The sequence below is a fragment of the Ischnura elegans genome, chromosome 8, assembly GCF_921293095.1.
Source record: "Ischnura elegans chromosome 8, ioIscEleg1.1, whole genome shotgun sequence".
Classification (NCBI taxonomy): Eukaryota; Metazoa; Arthropoda; class Insecta; order Odonata; family Coenagrionidae; genus Ischnura; species Ischnura elegans.
Genome location: NC_060253.1, coordinates 96,156,262 through 96,176,689, shown reverse-complemented (window position 1 = coordinate 96,176,689; position 20,428 = coordinate 96,156,262). Strand labels below are relative to the sequence as shown.

The following is a 20,428-nucleotide window of genomic DNA, read 5'->3' as shown; positions in this document are numbered from 1 at the left end:
TTAAGTCATTCTCAAGTACAGTGTGAATGACGTAACAGTCGAAACGCGTCGTGCGTTAGACAATAAATTTAGGAAAGTGCCATTTCTTTTTCATTAACTCAAGATGCCTTTCCACAATATTTCGCCTGTCTCAGCTTCTTTTGTTCGAATGTATGTTTTCGTGCGTACAATATTTCTAAATGCCGCTAACGACATCTGGTTTAAATAAGGAATAAAAAGAAATGCATTGAGACACTTTATCCGGTGCATGCATTAGAGATACACTTTTCAACGTTATTTTCAATTAAAATGGGAACTAAATTTTCGCGAGGCAAATAGCATAATTTTATTTATAATTTTCGAATCGGTAGCAGTGGATCCAGTTAACGCATGGTTTTTAAGGGGTATTAGAACAAAAATAAATATCCAAATCAGCACACAGAAGCAATGTGGTTGTGATAAATATCATCGAATTATTTTTACTTCTCAAATTTTGCTAGGCAAGATCGGCATAACGATGTACATGAGATGAATTAATGATTATGATGATAGGAAGAGTGAAAAATTCTACCAGAGTGAAACTAGCGACGCAAAATATTTCCAAAACATAGCATGAATATTATGGAAATCTTGAAATTGTACGGAATCAATGACAGTATCTGGAAAGAATATTTAATTACATAAAATTAGCATTAATTCCATACTAAGAATCAAGTAGGCTCTTTAAAGAGCTTCCTATCACAAAAAATCGTCGGGGTTGGCCGAGTCGCGACTATGGTATATTTAAACCTCGTCGAGTTCAAGAGCCTAAGCCAAAATTAAAAGATTCTTCACGTGGAAACAAACCACGGCCTGTTAGCCGGCGTTCAAAAAAAAAAACAAAAAAAAAACACGAACCTTTCATCTCCTGGCCTCGTACCTCGAAACCAAGATCCGGTGTAAACTAGATCAAACGAACTTGAACCAACGGCTGCTCCTCGCGGAGACTTCGCGACAATTTCTCGAGACCCTGAACATTGGATCGGAGCAAGTGCGTCTGCCCTTGGAGCTAAGGAATTCTCTCGAGCGACGAAAACATCACATTGGGCTACTAACCGTCGACGGTTAGCCCAAAATCTGCACACTACGAATCTATCTTGGAGGAACTTCTGGTAGGTGTATTCATCAAGAAAGTTATTTGGTTGTATAAGCACAAAATGTACCTCATCTAATTTATTTTAATCGTCTGAGGCGATATTTTGTGGAAGTTGTTGATATTCATCTTCACTGCACACTTATTTTAACGTTGACCGACCCGAGTAACCTAGAATGGTAATGGGCTGCCGAAATTGCCATGATATTGAAATAAGTTTGGAGTTCACAATTGCATTTTACAGTGGAAAAAACTCTTATTTGTAGTCATTATCCTTTGCACAATATATAAGCGATAAATCAAGTTCTTTAACTCAGAGCCGTATACAAGGGCGCTGTGTATGCAGGGGTCCGAAATGAGGAAATTTGTCACCGTTTACGCTGCCTTCTGTCTACCAAAGTGGGCTCTATTTAGTAGTCACATGTACTTTTTATTCCAAGAAGTCAGTAAACACCTGTAACATATTTACAAAGTTTTTTATGGTTCATTCATTCAATCGGTGCTTCGTACTAGATACCCGCTTCAAGATATCAATAAATTTTATATCATGAATGCTTTGGCAGAATTTTTAGGGAAAGCTGTTTCCGTCAAATAAGGATGATTCGGATTAGAATTGCGTCGTTGCTCCAAGTACGCTGTAACTTGACAGGGAATGACCCAAATACTTACAGTTAACTAATGCAGGGTAGTGAGCTGCGAATTTAAGGGGGATTTTGTTGTAAAACTATGGGGGATACTTCGCATTGAATCCAATTTTATCACCACGAATATTTCAAGGAAACACAATATTAATACTAAATTATAAAATCTGAAATTAACACTTTCATGCATTATTTAGTGAAGATTTTTATGTACTATGAATATCAAATTGGCACCTGTTAAATTTTTCTGACAGTCACTGAAGTAGTTTCAAGCCAGACGCAGTAAATAGTTTTGTAAGTAAAATATAATTGGGTGTACTACTAGCAATTCAAAGTAGAAAAAATATGGCAACATGATGGCTACAAAATGATGCTTCGAATCAAATGAAATGCAGTCCTTGTGACTATCGCTCGCAGCAAAATTTGGTGACAATATTCCACTAATCCGATTAATTCTTTGAAAATGGGCTTACGATTAAACCATAAAACCGTAATTCAAAACAAATTTGTTAAAGGCTTTTTAAAACGGTTTATTGTAATCAAGCTTATTTTCATAAAATAAACAAATTTTTATCAAACGCTTTACCGAATATTTTACAGCTAGGAACAGGCTTTAGGGAAGAATGGACAGATATGTGAGAGTATTTGGGGAGACTACCTCTCTCGCTGGTTATCGAGAGTGTTATACGCCTCGTTAGGCACTCGAAACTTATATGGATGCAAATCAGTATCGCCGGGATAGATTACGTTGTGATGACGCTTGCACCACGTGCAGTTATTATTAAACACTCCGTGCTGAAAAAGTTTATCGATTTACCTCTCCGGTCATTCCTTTCGCCATGCAATACCCTCACAACCTATTAATACCCCCACATACTCCAATTCCTTCCCTATGGCTGCCGGGAGGCTTTTAATCCCGCGAAATAATCCAATCAACCCATTGGGTGTGCTCCTACTCCCCCGAGCTGCTTAAAATCACAAGCTACCTCTATTATCTACGTCTAAAGGGTCTACAGTTTCCAACACGTATTTTAAAAATCACAACTAGATAAACTGCTCGGAGTTGTTAGGAGGACGTATCACTTCCGATCGACTGGTCGTACTTTGTATATTTTCTCGATAAAATTCTTGTATGAAGCTAACGTAATCAACTCGTTATTTGAGGCATAGTATTCAGTGTTGGGAAAAGTGCTGAGTAAAATTAGCTGGCTCCAATTGCAGTTACTTTGTAAAAAAAATAATCAATTACGAGCACAAATCAATGATTTTAAAAAGTAATCAGTAAAATTATGGTTACAAACACAATTACTTCTTGTAAGATTGTCTACTCTAGACACCACGTGACAACATTCGAATATTGCAGTAAAAATGTGGAATAATTGAGTCATAAAAACTGCTCATTTCAATTGCAATAGTGATGCATACAATTATAACTGCTGAAACAACACAAGGTGTTTTTTTATTTTGTACCCATCATAAGTAGGCACAACATAAGAGTAGCTGAACCTAAACAAGCAATTAATGGTACCCATGGACTCGACGTTATCTGTAGGCCAAGGTATATCTGTGAAAGGGTAAAGTAACCGTCACTTACGAGCAAGTAACGATTACAACGAAATTAACGGTTCCTCTTTCATCGTAAGGGGTAAATTACAAATAAAAATTACATTTCGTAAGAGTTAATCGTTATAAGCCAAAATTATAGCAAAAGAAATCGTTACAAGTTATCCAATCACTTTTACTTACTTACTTACCTACACTGATAATGTTATAGCAAAGTTTTAGACCTTTGTCAAAATTGAACAGTTTTTCAAGCATAAAAAATTACATTTGAAATACGGAAGTAAATTTTCAAATTTGAGATACAGGAAAATATTGCCCAGGATTTTTTCTATACGCCTTGAAAACTTCAAGAGGGCAGTGAAGATTGTAAACAAGTGTTTGTAGTGATAAAAGACTGACTAAGGGGTAGCAAAATGAATTTTAATACTTGACCTGCTTTTATATTTAATGTACCTCATATAATAATCTTGAAAATTGTTAATAAATTTTCGTAAAGCCAGCACATATATTTTTTTAAAAAGGACCAAAGCCTCAAGATTTATATTTATTAAAAAAAGGGAAGATTGACTTATAGTTTACCTGATAAAACAACGCTTGTTCCTAGTTGTAAAAATTTGTGCAAGAGTTTCATATCATAAAAAAATCTTTAATTTTATGAAAATAAGCTATTTAATGTGCGAAAAATCCACAGAGAAAAAATCATTCGCTCTGACCGGGAATGGAACCTGGATCTCCTGATTTCCGACCCGGTATACTTAAAATAAGCTTATTTATGATTAAACGTTTTACAAAATCTTTAGCAACTTGGTTTTGAATTACGATTATCCCCGTAAACCATGGAAAGATATGACAGATGGTAATACTTTAACTTGCCCTCCAACGCAAGTTTTTATTTCACTCAACAAACAATGTTAAAGAAAATTGGATAACATCTAAAAGCCATTTGCCAATTAGCAGTCTCATGAGCAATCGCCTGAGAGGCTTTGCATACCACCAAGGCGCCATAGTAAATTGTGAACCACCCTCCCACCAAACAACGACCTTAATCCTGAAATATATCCGCCCCTGCCATAAAGTAACCGAAATGGAAGGGATTACTGAATAGAGATAAGTTCCAGGTGTATCTTTTGATTGTCCAATAAATTCAATGTGTGTGCTCTCGTCCACAAACTGACATCGCCAAGACCTTGGTGGGAATAAGGAACCTGTATATTATGCCAATATTCCTATCCGATGTCGAGTCATCCTTCTACACGATGCAGCAACAACTTTATACCGGAGTAGATGTGTCAATCATAGCAATGTCGTAGTAAGTGGAGTGAGCAGAGAACATTTTTTATACATTTTCAAATCTAACTTTGTCGCAGAATACGCTCTAAATCTAAGACCTAAAATAGGTTCTGATAAGAGGGAGAGTAAACATTAAATATTGAAATCGAAACGGTCCAAATGTTTTCACACGATGAAAGATGAAAAAGCATGGTTACAAAAACCAGACATCAGTCAACCAACTTAATGAATTTAGTTACCGAGATTAATGAGACAATCCATTTCACCCATTGAATTTAAGTTAAGCATCGCAAAAATCATGCTAAAACTCAGCAATTGAAATGGCTACAACCTCAGTGTTACCAAAATTATATTTTCAGCAAAATATTTAATACTTCTGGTACCATTTCTCAACAAATTGGAAATGGTAGACAAAGAATTCATCTTCCAATGGGTAAAAGTTCCTTTTGGTTCAACCTTTCTCACTTTTGAGACGGAGCCAAGTTTTTTTTAACGAAGAAGGCAGGAAAGAGGATTAATTTAAAGTTAGAGCATGAAGGGCGCTTTTTCATCCCATAGTCAGAAAAAAATGGACTAAAAAATATGAAGATAGTACGTACTAAATTTGACCTTCCGCGTAAGGATGAAGCTGAGAGGAAGACGCTGTCAAAAGAGAGTTTTGTCTGCATTCCACATTAAGATTGCTCCAGGATTGGTGACCTGAGTAAAAGCAGCCTTCATTAATTTTCCTTGAATCCATTGCTCATGGAGTTACAACAGCACTGCTCTCAGTGCTTGAGTAACGAGGTCCTACTGCTACTAACATAAGTGGTACTATGCGATTCTTCCACGAGAAAGTTAGAAGGATTAATATCAGTGGCACTCAACTTATCGAGCTCTAACTCCTCGAGGGATAAAGGAGACGTCATTAACACCCATTAATAATGGGAAATTAACCCAAATGGCATAAAGTACCTATTTTAGAACAGCTCCCGTGAAAGTTCACGGAGATGAGCAGTAAAAGATTTGGGGACTGGAAAGTATATTTCTATAAGCCAGTGGTTGCGGGTGGAACACCGGTGGGATAATAATTACAATTTTCGTCGCCAACTTCTGAATTTGTCGTGCAAGTTATATGAATTTCAAGGCCCCCCTGCAAATCACATTAGTAAGTTATGATGGAAACTTTGTCCTTTCTTTGACGGTACAACTACGAAGGACTGGTTTAGTATCCTCTCCGTCAGTCTTGATGAGATAAATAGCCCAACACAACTCGGAATTCTATTTCTAAATTGCCCATCCTGATTTCCATTTACTTAAATTCCCCTCCATTTCTTTCCTGTACTCCTCACACATGCGAGGTACGTTCGGAAAGTAAGTTCCGTTTTGAAATAAAATTAAAAACAAGTATAGATATTTCAAAGAAATGTATTGCACACATCTCTATCACTCTTACACTATTTTTGACGTAGATCCCGTGATTTTCCAGGTATTTGTCATAGCGTGGCACAAGTTTTTGTACACCCTCTTCGAGGAATATTTCCGCCAGGGTAGTCATCCAGGAGGTAAGTCACTCTTTCAGCTCTGCGTCGCACTGGTGCCGCTAACCGCCAAGAAAAAGACTTGGTGCAGAAATAAGTGAATGTTGCTTAGAGCGAGGTCAGGGCTGTACGGAGGATGGTCAAAAACATCGACACACAGCGAAGAAGAGCTGGAAGAACATGTTAACTCATGGCATGGGGGTACTCAGCGAGGGGCAGGAGGGGGAAGCTTCCCCCCATTAGAAGCAATAATCGGAAATGTCTTCAAGGAAAATAATATTTTTTCGAGCAAATAATTTTACAAACTAATCAAGAGTTGTTACAGTTTCCTTAAAATGTTGGTTTCATTCACCTTTTCCATGCTTAAAACTTACCTACAACTTGAACAACCATGGCTTGCCCCCTCCCCTCCAGGTTTGATCCTGGGTACGCCCTTGCCTCATGGATGACTACACTGGCGGCAACATTCTACGAAGAGGGTACACAAAAACTATTGCCACGCTATGAAAAATACCTAGAAAATCACGGGATCTACGTAAAAAATAGTGTACAGGCCGTTTTGCACGAAGCACGGAATTGCGCAGGTTAGAACTACATTAATTTCTAAAATGGCGTGGAATTGCGCGAATGCAAGAACGAAATTAGAACAGGGGCTATTTTGCCATCTCACGTCCACGCATTCTCCCATGTGTTCTAGCAATTCACCGCTTTACACGACGCAATTTTACTGCGCATTCGTACACACGTCAGATTGTGCAAGTATGTACCCCGTGTAAAACGGACTTAAGAGTGGTAGAGATGTGTACAATAAATTTCTTTGAAGCATCTGTACTTGTTCTTTTCTAATTACAAAACTAAACTTACTTTCCGAACGCACCTTATATACTACCCTCCCCCCAATTTTGGCCACCGAGACGACGCGTAAGTGAGGTTATAGTCATCCAATCTTGTGATTCGAAGGCGAATCAAATACTTCTAATCTATAACTATAATCTATAATAATCGAGGGAACTACATGGAGGAAGCACCGTTGAAGCTTGATTTATTTCTACGTGGGTCGAATTTTAATCGCTTTCCAAACATTCCCACAGCACGGTTATGAGTGTAGATCCATTACTTTTCAACCTTCGTGACAGAGTTCTTGAAATCGCGAGGAACATCATTGAAAATTTATAAATTTTATATATCTATTCCTCGAAAATATAACTTTCTGTCATCATCTGGTGTTCTTCCTGTCGGCAGGTCCCTTGCGCCAACGCTGTCTCCATTCTTTCCTGTTTCCCGCCATTCCTTTGAAGTCTCTATACTCTCCCATCTTTAAATTGCAAATTAACTTCAACCTCCTCCTTGCCCTTCTTCTGATCCTTTCCACCGCTCCCTCCAGGAGTAAGTTCTGCGAACCCATAAACTGTTGGATGAAAAAACACCTAGAGGCGGACTGGGGAATCCTCTGTTGTAATATTTATGACTAAAATATTCGGAATCGCTAAATAATCAAGACTTGTAAATAAAGTATGATTCGAGTCTACTTTCCATAATTGTAATATCATCTGTAACTACTGAAGTCAGGGGATTTAAGAAATGACCACATATTTCGTATCGATTCATTTTACTTGAACACAGGCCTTAATTGGTGTTTTCTCTTCCACCCTCTCCACAATTTGTCCTGTGAACATAATGACGTCTGAATGCTGCATTTCAAAAATTAAGTACTAACAAAGCAATTGGTAAATTGTAGAATTTGGGCAGATTATTTTGTTTTTTAAGTTTTTTTTTCCAAGGGAAGCCCTGTGGCTAAAACAAGTGATTGGGCTCGATTCAAAATATGACGTGAAATCAATATAAAACACGGGCCACTAAAGATCGAACTCGACTCTTTCACAGCGACGAATGTTTGGAGAGATGCGACTGGTGTGGTGCATGCTCGGATCACTGCCCCAGCACACTCCCACCTCCGTGCCAAGACGAGCAAGAAGAGGAAGAGACGGCGGAAGAGGACGCCGCTCCCAAGTAAGTGTCCACTCGCGATGGCCCGATGACCGAGATAAAGTAATTGGACTCGATTCCATTTGTAACCCAAAATGTAATTCATTTCATTAGGTAGTTAATTAAATATCAACAAAGTAATTGGTTTTGAGTAGATTTTGGCGGATTTGTTTGGTTTTTAATTTCTTTCCTAGGAAAGCCCTATGGCAAAAACAAAATTATTGGGAATGAATCCATTTATGACACATTTAACGCAATCAATGTAATTATTTCAATCAAGTACAAACAAAGTAATTGGTTAACAGTATAATTTGAGAAGATTACTTTGCTTTTTTAAGTTTTTTTCCATAGATAGCCCTATGGCCAACACAAAGTGATTGGCCTTGATTCAATTTACGGTGTAAAATGTCATTTATTTCAAATATTACGATTGCAACTAGGTTACAATCAGATTACTTTGGATTATAAATAGAGTTGTTTGAATCCCGCTTTTTCGCCACGACGGGTAGGTACGTTGTACCAGAAGCGACATGAAGTAGAACGGTATTTATCATGTATACCATATGCATTCATCATAGTAAATATATTTAGGCACTTAGTTTGAAATAGAATTTCCTTTAAACACAGTGCAGAATGTATGCTGAATTTTTAATCTCGAAATGAGAGGTAGACAATATTTTATGTTATGTAGAAAATCATTTGCATTTACTATGTACCTTGCATAGTAACGATGACTTAAACTTCATTACTCGATTGGATTCTACAGAATACCCCGCAAGCCGCCTAAAAGGCGTGTGACAGGGGGTGGTGTCAGGACACCAGCCGTGCACACAAAATTTGATTGAGGAGTGATATTACGTTTAAAAAAAAAAAGAAACGATCGCAATTAAAGTTTATTTTCGAAGTAATCGTTACCGTATCGATTCATTTTACTTGACTACTGACCTTCATTGGTGTTAACTTTTCTGCCGTCTCTACAATATTTTGTAAACGGTGCGAGAGAGGTTGGGAGTGGCAAGACGGAGACATGAGATTACTCCCGTCGAAAGACTCCACATCGCTAGAGGACAATAGGAAGACATGATGGGGACAATAGGAAGGTCGACGAAAGACAATTAGCCAAGGAAATTCCCACAAATCGATTTTTGTGCATATTAGTTACCTTTTTTGATAAAAAAACAATATTAATTAAATCCAATTTCTATTCTAATTAGTGATTGCCGTTTTGAAGATACATGAAGCCACCAAAAAGCGATCTTCACAAATAATCAGTCGATATTTTCTAAAGGAGGCTGAAGGATTATTTATTTTCAAATATTTAAACATATTTGAGTAACAATGGGAAAAATTGTAATATTTGTAAAGGGAATAACGGAAAATTTAAAACCGATGGCAAATTCATTTTTCAAACGGGTTCACCAATTTACAAGAGTGAAAAAGCTCATCTATCATGATTATTAATTAAAATTAGGTATCAAAGATTTATTTCCTACCACAAAAAGAGTTCATACAAATATTGCCAGTCATAAGTTGAAGAATCAGATAGAGAAATTATTAACTACACAGAAACTAGCTTCAGGCCAAAATTAATGACAGATAGAGTTTTGCACAATGGAATTATCATCTTGCATTTTGAGCTGTAATTTATTTTAAAAAATAATACCGCAAGCATGCATACAATGTGAGAAAATCTTATCATTCTACCGCAATACGGCTTAGACACTGATAAAAATATTTCACCTACGATTTTAATCTCCGTTTTCGTAGTTATGTTTCTTCTTTTTCCTGAATATGAGATCTTCCGTTTTTTATCATACGTATTATATTATCATACGTAGTAGCCTCTGCATTTGTTATTCTGTAGTATGCACACTTGTGTTATTAGTTCGATTTATTTTCATATAAATATATACGCACTCTCACTGGGAGCGAAAAACATTAATTCTACCAAGATAAGGCTTAGGCACTGAAAGAATTCTTCCCATTTTTATTAAATGATAGCCTCTTTATTTGCTATTCTGTAGCTAACACGCTTGTATAACAGTTCCGATTTCTTTTCATATAAAGAGATAAAGCACTCTCACTGGGTAAATTTGCTTCCCGCAGTTGATTCAACTTGTTCCGACCGAGCGTATGGCCAGCGATCCGGACCATTTTTTTTTCGAGCCACTGGTGAATTACGTCAGACGGTTACACTACTTAAGCGAACCCCGCCGTCGCCGTTGACTGGGCCAGGATGCCGTGAATCACTTCACACAATACTTGGACTCTCATTGCTCAAGGTTCACTCTTGACTTCCTATGGTGACTATTGGACTTGGACTTTTATAGCAATTGCGAAACAAGGAAGATATTCTTGGCAGCCATGAGTACGCGCGCTGGATCATTGAATTCAATTAAGATTAAATAGAGTTAAAAAAATATATATTCGTGACATAAATTATCCGTCTCAAGAAAAAAACATTAACATCATTATCATCATCATTGTAATCCCGAAGATTGGCTTGACTCTGCTCTCATATATGCAAACCTTATCATATTTACATTTTTACTCTATATTATATCATTGATAAGCTGTTCAGTGTAACCTATCTTGGGCCATCCTTTGTCTTTCTTCCAGCATATTGCAAAGAGAATAACAATAAAAGCACTTTGAAGTATTTCATGAGATATAATCATGGGCTGAGAGAATGTATAGACCCGCAGAAGACACGCCACTATCTCTAACTATCTGCAGTAGTGCCCCTTTAAAGAGGCTGGAATAGTAAAACCAACCTTAGGTGGCCAATGAATTAACGGAACAAACGGGTTGAAGTGAAAAGGCCGCAAAAGGAGGTGATAACTGAATAGGGATGATTTTTAAGAATGGGATATAATATAATGAGCCATTAATTAATTTTAAACCGAAAATTGAAGAGTTTTGTGAACTGTAAACCGGAAAGAGTTTCAAAATACTAATTTTATGCCTAGATGAAATTGCCAAGGGTATAAATGACGCAATTTTGGTAGCAGACCTCGTAGCGGGGGAATTTTTTTTCCATAAATTTGAGCTCTTCAGCACGCTATTTGGACGCTCATTGGAAAGTATAGGTAACAAGTTAGCGCTTAACATCGTGGAATTCTGCGATATAAATCATTAAAATAAGTTTTTGTTTCAGACCACAAAAATGAAATACAAAACCGACCCAAGCCTCAGATCGTAGTGTCGCCTACTGCAAATATAGTGCCACCTCAACTGGAACCGAAGGTGGTCGGAATTTATCCGGTTAAAAAGTGGAACGGATAGGATGAATGTAGGTTGGAATTGAAGATATATAAGAGTTTAGCACCCTTTTCATTGGAGTATAAATATTTCAAAATTAATATCACTAAAATCAATTAAATGAGCAACAAACTTTCTCAGTTGATAGTAGATGGAATTAGGTGTAGAAAACCTGGGTCGGTGATTCTATGACATTTTTGTGGACTACAGCCAAGTTATTTTCCTTATGAAATTTGGAAAGTAGTTTCAAGATTAGAGGATATCGATTCCCAAACGATATTCCAAAGTATTTGTTAAGTAAAGGTCGAGAGCTGGTCGCTTAAAGATTAAACCGCGTTTGAATAAAATGTAGCCGCTGATCGTTGAAGGAAGAGTCCGTTTAAAAGAGGTGGACTTTGCATTGCTCATCCGGGATATTCGTTCAGTTCCAGGAAACAATGGTCAGTCACGGAAGTGGCCGCTGTATAGAGGTCGTTTCGGCATGGGCAGGTTTCACAGAACTTCGATGGAAGGGAATCATTCCCATGGATTCAATATGGAAGCGCCTATAAAATCAAATGATCAAAAAGATCGTATCTCTCGCAAAGAGCTATTCCGTTGATGAAGTTACTCACCTGGGGCAATAGGGCATAACATGAAGACGCTTCGGTGTCAGGAAGAAACAATGCAGAAATAAAAAAAATGATAAAAGTAATTTTGATAAACACTTAATATATAAATGACATGGGAGTGATTTTGAAATAAAATTTTAAAACGCCGAGAATTGGATTCAAGAGAGCAGTTAGAAATTTAAAAAAAAATTATAACCAGGACAACACTCTCATAAACGAATATCTTACTCATCCATTTCCCCTGTTCTGGCGTGGTTTCAAAATTTATCTCTTCTTCCCTTACGTTACTAAGGTTACAGTAATAAGATAAAGAGATAATAATTTACTCACGATGGTGGTGATTATTCACCGAAACCCGAGTCGCTTTACTTAAAAAATAAGTACAAATACAAGTTATTGTTATCCAACTAAGAAACCTTAAAATATCACACAGAAAAAATGAGTTATTTTATCTAGTCGTCTTCATCAAACTAAAACGCTCCAAGTTAAATAAAAACACCAAATATTTGCCACTGTTTTACAACCATTTCAAGGAGTATAATGCAATGTAGACGTCTGATAAGGGTTGAGGACCATTAGAAGTAGTAGGTATAGTAAAATACTAATGATCGACGAAACTTACAGTAATGTCACAAATGCGTCGGATACAAGAATGTTGCCGAAAAATTCGGAAAAAACCATTCAGATTGTTTTTAGAATTTGATATTGAGCCAAGATCTCTCAAAAAATGTATTTGCCCGTAAACTGGTATGAACTCTCTAGCCACGCTCTTAAAGATAACTCTCCCAGGTTATAATGGCTGAATCACGTTTTCCACGCCGATTATTTGTCATGACATAGTGTCTCCAACTCCACGCCATAAGCTAAAGTCTATTTGATGAGATGATACGCAAGACAACCCAGCAGACCTTCGTATCTACTTGGCCATTTCTGGATGGAAGAGCATGATACTACACACACAGCTTGACCACAGTTTCATCCCATGTTGGGCGAATAGTCTCTGAGTTTCACACTTATAGAGATCTCAAATGGAAGTCTATTAGAAGGAGAAATTTTATAAGTACATGAAACTTCTTCATCGGTCACCTAATTTAAAAAAATATACATCAAGTAGTTTAATTTAAGTAACGCAGATATCACAATACGCCTGGGTACGTTTCTTACTTGTCAAATTCGTGTTGATAATGCAACAGATTACTACGTGGAAAGACGTTCTATATGCTGCTTATTCCCGTATATCCTACTGAAAATAAACTCACTCAATAAAAATTATTGAGAAAAAATTCATGCACTGAAAGTGGAGGAGGAGACACTATGTCACTAGTTGGAGCATGTAAATAAAAAATCACTGAAAATACAAGCATTGTAGTAATAGGATCCATTAATACTCCGCGATACTTACATTCTATTTTGAGTTTACTATTTAAATTGAAAAAATAAAATCGTAAGGACGTAGATGAATGGAAAGTATAATAAGAGAAAGTCACTTTCAAAGTACTGCTTCTGCCTCGTACTCACAGAGCTTTATAATGGAAGAAATTAGAAATCAGATTTGTGACTGTTCTCATCTGGTTACTGCATCTCACTACCCTAACGGTATATGCTAACATAAGTTGCATTTAAATCTTATAAGATATGGCGACCTCTCATAGAGTATCAAAACAGGTCATCAGGGACAACACTTTCACTGATAAATCATTCGGTAACGAAGAGTACATCTCCACGCTTTCAAGTGACGCCTCTAATCCTATGGTCATCATTAAGAGACGTCAACTGTTCACACTACGACACCTACACCTCACCTCTCACTGCCTTAGGGAAAGTAGCAAAGTAAATTGCAAAGAGAGATGCCCCTACCTCGCATAATTTACAACGAAGGCGGAGAGAGTCTTTTCTATGAGACCGTACAATGGCTTTCAGTACAATGAGATCCTGCACACATAGATTTAAATCGAAAATTCTTCCTTTATTTTGATGAAATCAGCATGAAAGGTAACTTGAACCCTGCAATTGAAAACCAAACCGCCACCATAAACGTGTGGTTTCACACGCTGGTGGCTTAGTTCGAGGCGATCTCTACCCTCACCTATTCAAACCAACCTTAAGGTTAAACCGTTGAGTGGGCTCATATATTTTCACAAGAAATAACCATTCCCCTAAGATAATCATTATATCTCAGTCCGTCAACATACCCAGTTAGAATATTTTGAAGAAATTCCTTAAATCTTTTGCGTCAGAATTCCCTAGACTTTCGTCCAGAAGATTCTTAAAATATTTAAACAATTTTATAAGTAATTTACATGTAATTCCTTGCAGTTTCTGCACAAGCCCATAAGGTTTTGTAAGCAGTTTACGTAGCGTTCTGCAGAATTTATTGGCAGTTTCTGAAGTTCTAAAGAATGCATTAACATTTTGTGTAGAATTATACAGAATTCTACAGCAGTTGGTGTGAATATCTAAGGAATTCCTAATAAAGTTCAGTAGAAATTCCTTAGCATAAATTGCTAACTGGGCGGCTATTAATAATTATTTATTCATATATTTATTAATAATTATTTAATTATAATTAAATTAACAAATCGGAAATATCGTTTTTGAAACCTTTTCAGCTCTAGATATAAATTGAATTTTTTTCTTTCTCTATGCCTCAATTTCTAAGGTTGATTAGTGTATTGGAATGTAGGTCTTTATAAATTAAATACGAAATGTTTGGACCACGTTTCGGTATATAGGTTTATATATACCTTCATCAGGGCTTTTTCTTTGCAATGAATATGATTTGTCGTGGATAAGTGTCTTGGAATGCAGGTCTCTTTAAGAATTAAGTGCGAAAGTTTTGGCCAACGTTCCAGAATATCTTCATACCTTAAGCAGGTTTTTTTTTGCAATGGATATGTTTGTGAACACTAAAAAAAATTACCTGATGAAGGTATAAAAAAAATATATGCCGAAACGTTGGTCAAAATTTTTGCATTCAATTCCTAAAGACCTACACTCCAAGACATTAATCAACGCTATAGATGTACGCATCTTATTTGATGTTAATGCTGGAATCAGAGAATCCCTCCCTCCCTCAGATCATCTCTCTCATCGTGGAGGTCGCGCAGTTTCCATTTCTTGCCTCTGAGCCGTGTACCCGGTGGCTCCGAGAAACGGTCGAGCGTAAGATTTCCGCATGGCGATCGGGGACGTCCAGTCAGTGGATGCGGAAGGGCAAGGGACGAAGCCCGCGACCTCCAACACACGCGCACACGCCTGCATCCCGAGCGGTGATGTCGGAATGATAACCACCACTCAAACCTCTCCCGCTAATGCTCCATTCACTCCATGCAAACCAGATTTCTGCGTCGGTCTCTCGCGCGCCAGTGCGTGAACGCAGGCTGACGCCGTCATTAGCGGTTTGTTTACCTAAGGATGAGTTACCAGTTGCCTTAGGCACGTCGCTGAAAAATATCTCCTTGCTTGAGCAATTGAAAACAGATATCTTTCTGAGCGATGCGGACACTGATACAGAGGATACAGAACCCCATTATATTTACATGTCCGGCAGAAACAAAAGAGAGATATTTTGCCGAACGGATAGGTGTGGGAATTCGTTTTTAACTCGGACAATAAAGGACTCTAATAAGGTTTGCGGAACTTCATCAGAGCATTTCCTTTTTATTTACTAACGGCTGGTGTTCTAGAACCCTCCGCTTCACGCCTGTCGAGGCGGCTTGCGGTATAGTACATAGATGTAGATAGAGGCTAGCTTGGGTGGTATAGCCATACATACAGTGGTACGCACTGTAAAATCATAAATTTCATTAAATACAAGGGCGTACCCCAGGATCAAAACTGGGGGGGCGGGGGGAAGCCATGGTTTTTCAAGTTGTAACATTTTAGCACGGGAAAGGTGAATGAAACCAGCATTTTAGGAAAACTATGACAGAGCATTATTAGTTTTAATTAAATTATTTGCTTGAGCAAAAAATTATTCTAGTTACATCGATACTTCCACCGCAAATACAATACGAACAATACGAATCCGCTCAGCTGGCAGTCGCCGGAGCACAAACGCTCACCTCCAATTCTCCAAGCTTCGGAGGTGAGTTTGTGCTCCTGCTATTACCAGCTGAGCGTATTCGTATTGCAGGGCTCATAGATGAGTGGATTTGATTCGGTGGGCGATAGTTGAGCGCTTTTGCAGTGGAGGTATCGACATGTCTTGAACTAATATCATTTTTCGTGGTTTTAAAGAAAATTTGTTGAAAACTTTCGTTTCAATTCAGTCCTAATATTTATTAAAGACATCTGCGATTTTTGCATCTAAGGGGTAACTGCCCCCTCCTGCCCTTCGCTGGGTAGGCCCAAGATTAAATATACCATAAATTTTCTTTGCGTAGTGCTGAACTTCATAGTAATCCCTGGTTTCTACCTAAACGGCATGGAGCTATGAAGGCTTGTTCTCATTAGAGGTTTCCTCACGAAATCCGCTTGTCTTTTCGAAAAAAATTTAACTTTAGGGCACTAGCGGTAGTTATTATTATTATTGTGAGAAAATTTCCAATCTGAGACACTGATACCTGGGCATATCTTATAAGAGTTGAGAGAAAGAAGAGGATAACTGCCCCAGAGCACTGCCTCCTAAGGAGATGTATGGCGGGCTATCGCTACTAGGAAAAAAATGTCTGTGGGTAAAGGAGAGGGTGGAAGCCTCATTGTCTTGAGTGAAGTCCTCTCGGGATTTCCACCGGTTGATTTGATTTATAGGCACCAACGTTTCAATGAACGCCTCGTTCATCGTCCTCAGTGTGAATAATAAATTTTTACTGATTAAAGAATGTTTATAAGTTTCATAAAAATTTAGATTTTTCCGACCGATCAGGGGTAACTTAATTGTTGCAATTTGTTTATAGTTACTTATAAACATTCTTTAATCAGTAAAAAATTTATTATTCACCCTGAGGACGATGAACGAGGCGTTCATTGAAACGTTGGTGCCTATAAATCAAATCAACCGGTGGAAATCCCGAGAGGACTTCACTCAATTAATACGCCGGGAAAGAATCTCATCATATTCCTCATTGTCTTGTTTATGACCATCAACGCTGACGACCAATTCAGTCAACATACGGCACTTAAGTGAGCCCAAAAACAGAACACATGTTTCACATTATCTGAAAATATTTAATTTCAATATCCATGAAATACTAATTCAAAATAGTTCTACCAAAAAAAAAGAGAAATTTAAATTTTGCTACCCCTAATTTACTGAAGCGTAAAATTGGAGAGCGGTTTGCTTTTTCCACCCGTCGGAGAATAGGAATGAAATCCTCACTTTTTATAGAGTAATTTGTTTAATAAATGGGCATTTCCATGAAAATGTCAACTTTTTCTCACAAATTAAAATTTAGGCTAGAAATATTTTATATTTATAAATCAACAGCTAATTGATTGAATTTCAAAAAATAAATGTTTGAAATATTATTCACAGCCTTGCTAAAAGTGTTCAAACTATACTTCGATTCACAGAGCTTTGAAGATGTTTAAAATCATTGCACTTTGGAGGTTGACCTCGCACTAATTCCGTCACATGTTAATTATGGGCTTGTGTAGAAGGTATTTCGATAATTAATTTTGTTTATGTACATGAAAATCACCTTCAAAAATGTTTCTTGATCATGCACAGTTACAAGTTTTCCATTTTTTTGTATTTTACAAATCAATCGAATTATCCTATTGCATAATTTTCTCTAAAGGTAATTCCGTCACAAATGGAATTGCCCAAATACTTCCATTGAAAATGCATGAGCATCATTAGATTTGTTGTACACATTAAACAGAGTTTTTTGATGGTAAAACTGAATGAATTAAGTATATAAACTTAGGAAGATTAAGACACAAGAAAAGATTCATTTGAAGAGTTTATTCATTTATACAAAATTTTAACGGTTAAAAGTTAACTTTCATGTACAGTAACGATCAAATCAACCATCTAACTGCATTTTTAACGATTATTTTCAATATTTTATCTCGACTATGGCATCCTTTTGTCCAGTCTCCACTCGGCAGGTGTGCTACGACATGAGACAATCTGAATTGCACGCTGGCTTTGCTTAATTCCACTTGCAGGTGTGATTGGTGCGGGAATTGTACAGGCCACTGTCCCGCAATGATGCTCTCGACCGTCTGCGAAGAGAGCGAAGAGGAGGGTGAGGGGGAAGGGGAAGACAAGGAGGATCTCACCGACGGAGAAGAAGAGGGAGGGGAAGGTGGGGAGGAGGTGGAGGGGGAGGGAGGAGAGAGGGACGAAGCGGAGGGGGACGAAGAAGGCGTGGTGTTCGTGGATCACGACGAGAAAGATGCCGACGATGAAGCGGAGGAAAAACAGGTAACCCCTTCAGAAGGTTTCTTATTTTATATATTTTGAATGTTTCCGCGACAAAATGCTTGTTTGAAGCTAACGTAATCATTTCGATAGTTTAGACCAGTGGCGCAGCGAGGGGAGGGTTTTGGGTGATAAACCCCCCCCCCCAGAGCCCAGAGAAATTTTTAAGTTTAATCCATTTTGCTTAATTGGATTGATATTACTAATAGAATAGTGTAAGGATTAATAAAATATCCCTCAGAAAGCCGTAAAACTCACCATTTTGAGCCGTTTATCTTAAAATTCCGCAATTTTTAATCTCGCACCTACCGCTTATCCTGGTTGGTATTCCATACCCCCACACACACCGGTATTAGTTGCACCTAAACCCCCCCTCCCCCCAGCTTTAATTCCTAGCTACGCCCCTGGTTTAGACATTATTGTATAGCTTAGTTTTAGATTAGGGATGAGTCGATTCCAATTTTTTTATTCCAATTCCGATTATATCAAATCGATTCTTATTCATACTAACAAGTGGGGTATTGATTTGTCTGTAGCATTGCTGTCATTAAAATTTAAGAATTGAAAGGATAAAAATAACAAAGATAGTTAAGTGGCCCCAAAGGTGTATTTATTAAAAAAAATATCGAATTAGTATTATAGTAATACATCCTCAGCTTTAATAAAATAATAAGCAATTTAACCGTTTCAGACATAAATTGTAAACTTGATAATGTACAGAGCACAATTGCTCAGGTGAGTGGCGCACTTTATGCCCCTAGCTTTAAGTCTTTGTTCAAAATATTTATCTTTCTGGAATCGATGAAATCGAAATCGCCTTTAGGTGATAGATTCTCGATTCCGTGCCCGAGAATCGGTAAGAATCGAGAGTCAAAATTTGGAATCGACTCATCTATAGTTTTGCCCTTGACTTCGTACCGTCTTATTACTGAGAGGGGAGTGGGGGGCGTCCCCAGAGAAGTCAAAAAGTTTAAAAGCCTTACTCTGTGCTAATGGGTTAGTAAAATGAAAACTAAGATTTTTTTTATTTTTTCATCTTTGACAAACCAAACTCTAATTGTCGCATTGTGTAACGCTTTCTGTCATAAACTGTTATTATAAAAAACATAATTCCCTTCATATTTGCGTAAAAATCGGGATGTTTACAAAAATAAAAACTTTTATCAAATTACTTTGAAAAATAAAATGTTTAGCTTGCTTTTATCCTCACAATTTCATGATCTAAGGCAGGGGTCTCCAATTTACTAGGCCACGAGGGCCACATTCCAAGTTCCGAATCGTCCCGCGGGCCGGATAGTAAATTTGCCGATTGCTGAAGTATACACAGTCGATACTTGAAACGAGTGCGCGGGTCGGGTCCGGTCCGCGGGCCATATTTTGGAGTCCCCTGATCTAAGGTACACAAATACAAAAGTAGTGAAAGACTAGTACAGCCTTACCAGTAATAATCCACTAATATTCATACATTAAAATCACAGAAACAAAGGCATATCGTCAAATTAAAAAAATTGCAACGGAACTTTTTTCAACCTATACATGACTTTTCAGTACAATAAATAAAATATTGAGTATTTAAAAACACTCCATGTGCCGAAAAAAATACTCGAAAATGACCGCTTCAATATGTAGTTTATAAGCATTTGAAAATGAAGCTAAGTAAAATTATGATAATATTTACCGCAAAAATTGAGAAAGAATGGAATTTTACGAATTTCGTAGAAGTTCTTGAGATGGTTCTTTTAAATTTTGCTAGGATTAGAGTGAATTAACATTTAAAATCAACTTTAATTGCACATGAAGTTACAAAAGGTTCAATACTTTTTGGAATATTGTGAATGATTTCATCAAAGCGTTAATAAAAAACCTGGCCAACAACGAGGTCGCCCAGTATTATATTGCTCTCAAAAGCAGTGATGTGAGAAACGTGAGTTGCACGCCACAAAATAGCCCTGGCCTGTTCCATGTGGCAAAGGATATTGCGAAAATACAGAAGCAGTATTATCTCGGGTTTTCTGGAGACGTAGTCAAAGGTACAACAAAGCTTGCAGGTAAAATGAAGGTGAAACGGCCTCAAA

The 20,428-nt window shown here is 37.4% G+C and overlaps 1 protein-coding gene and 1 long non-coding RNA gene across 3 annotated transcripts in view; one reads left to right on the top strand and one right to left on the bottom strand.

Moving 5' to 3' along the window:
• Window positions 1-20,428, top strand: part of LOC124164288 — a 111,134-nt gene that overhangs the window by 23,498 nt on the left and 67,208 nt on the right. For both annotated transcript variants that reach the window (XM_046541535.1, XM_046541534.1), the window contains exons 6-7: window positions 8,010-8,135; window positions 18,098-18,356. In XM_046541535.1, coding sequence (XP_046397491.1) covers window positions 8,010-8,135; window positions 18,098-18,356 — 385 coding nt within the window. The remainder of the gene's footprint in view (window positions 1-8,009; window positions 8,136-18,097; window positions 18,357-20,428) is intronic.
• The window catches only part of LOC124164291, a 35,328-nt gene continuing 32,929 nt past the window's right edge, over window positions 18,030-20,428 (bottom strand). The window contains exon 2 of the long non-coding RNA XR_006866018.1: window positions 18,030-18,154. This is a non-coding gene — a long non-coding RNA (uncharacterized LOC124164291). The remainder of the gene's footprint in view (window positions 18,155-20,428) is intronic.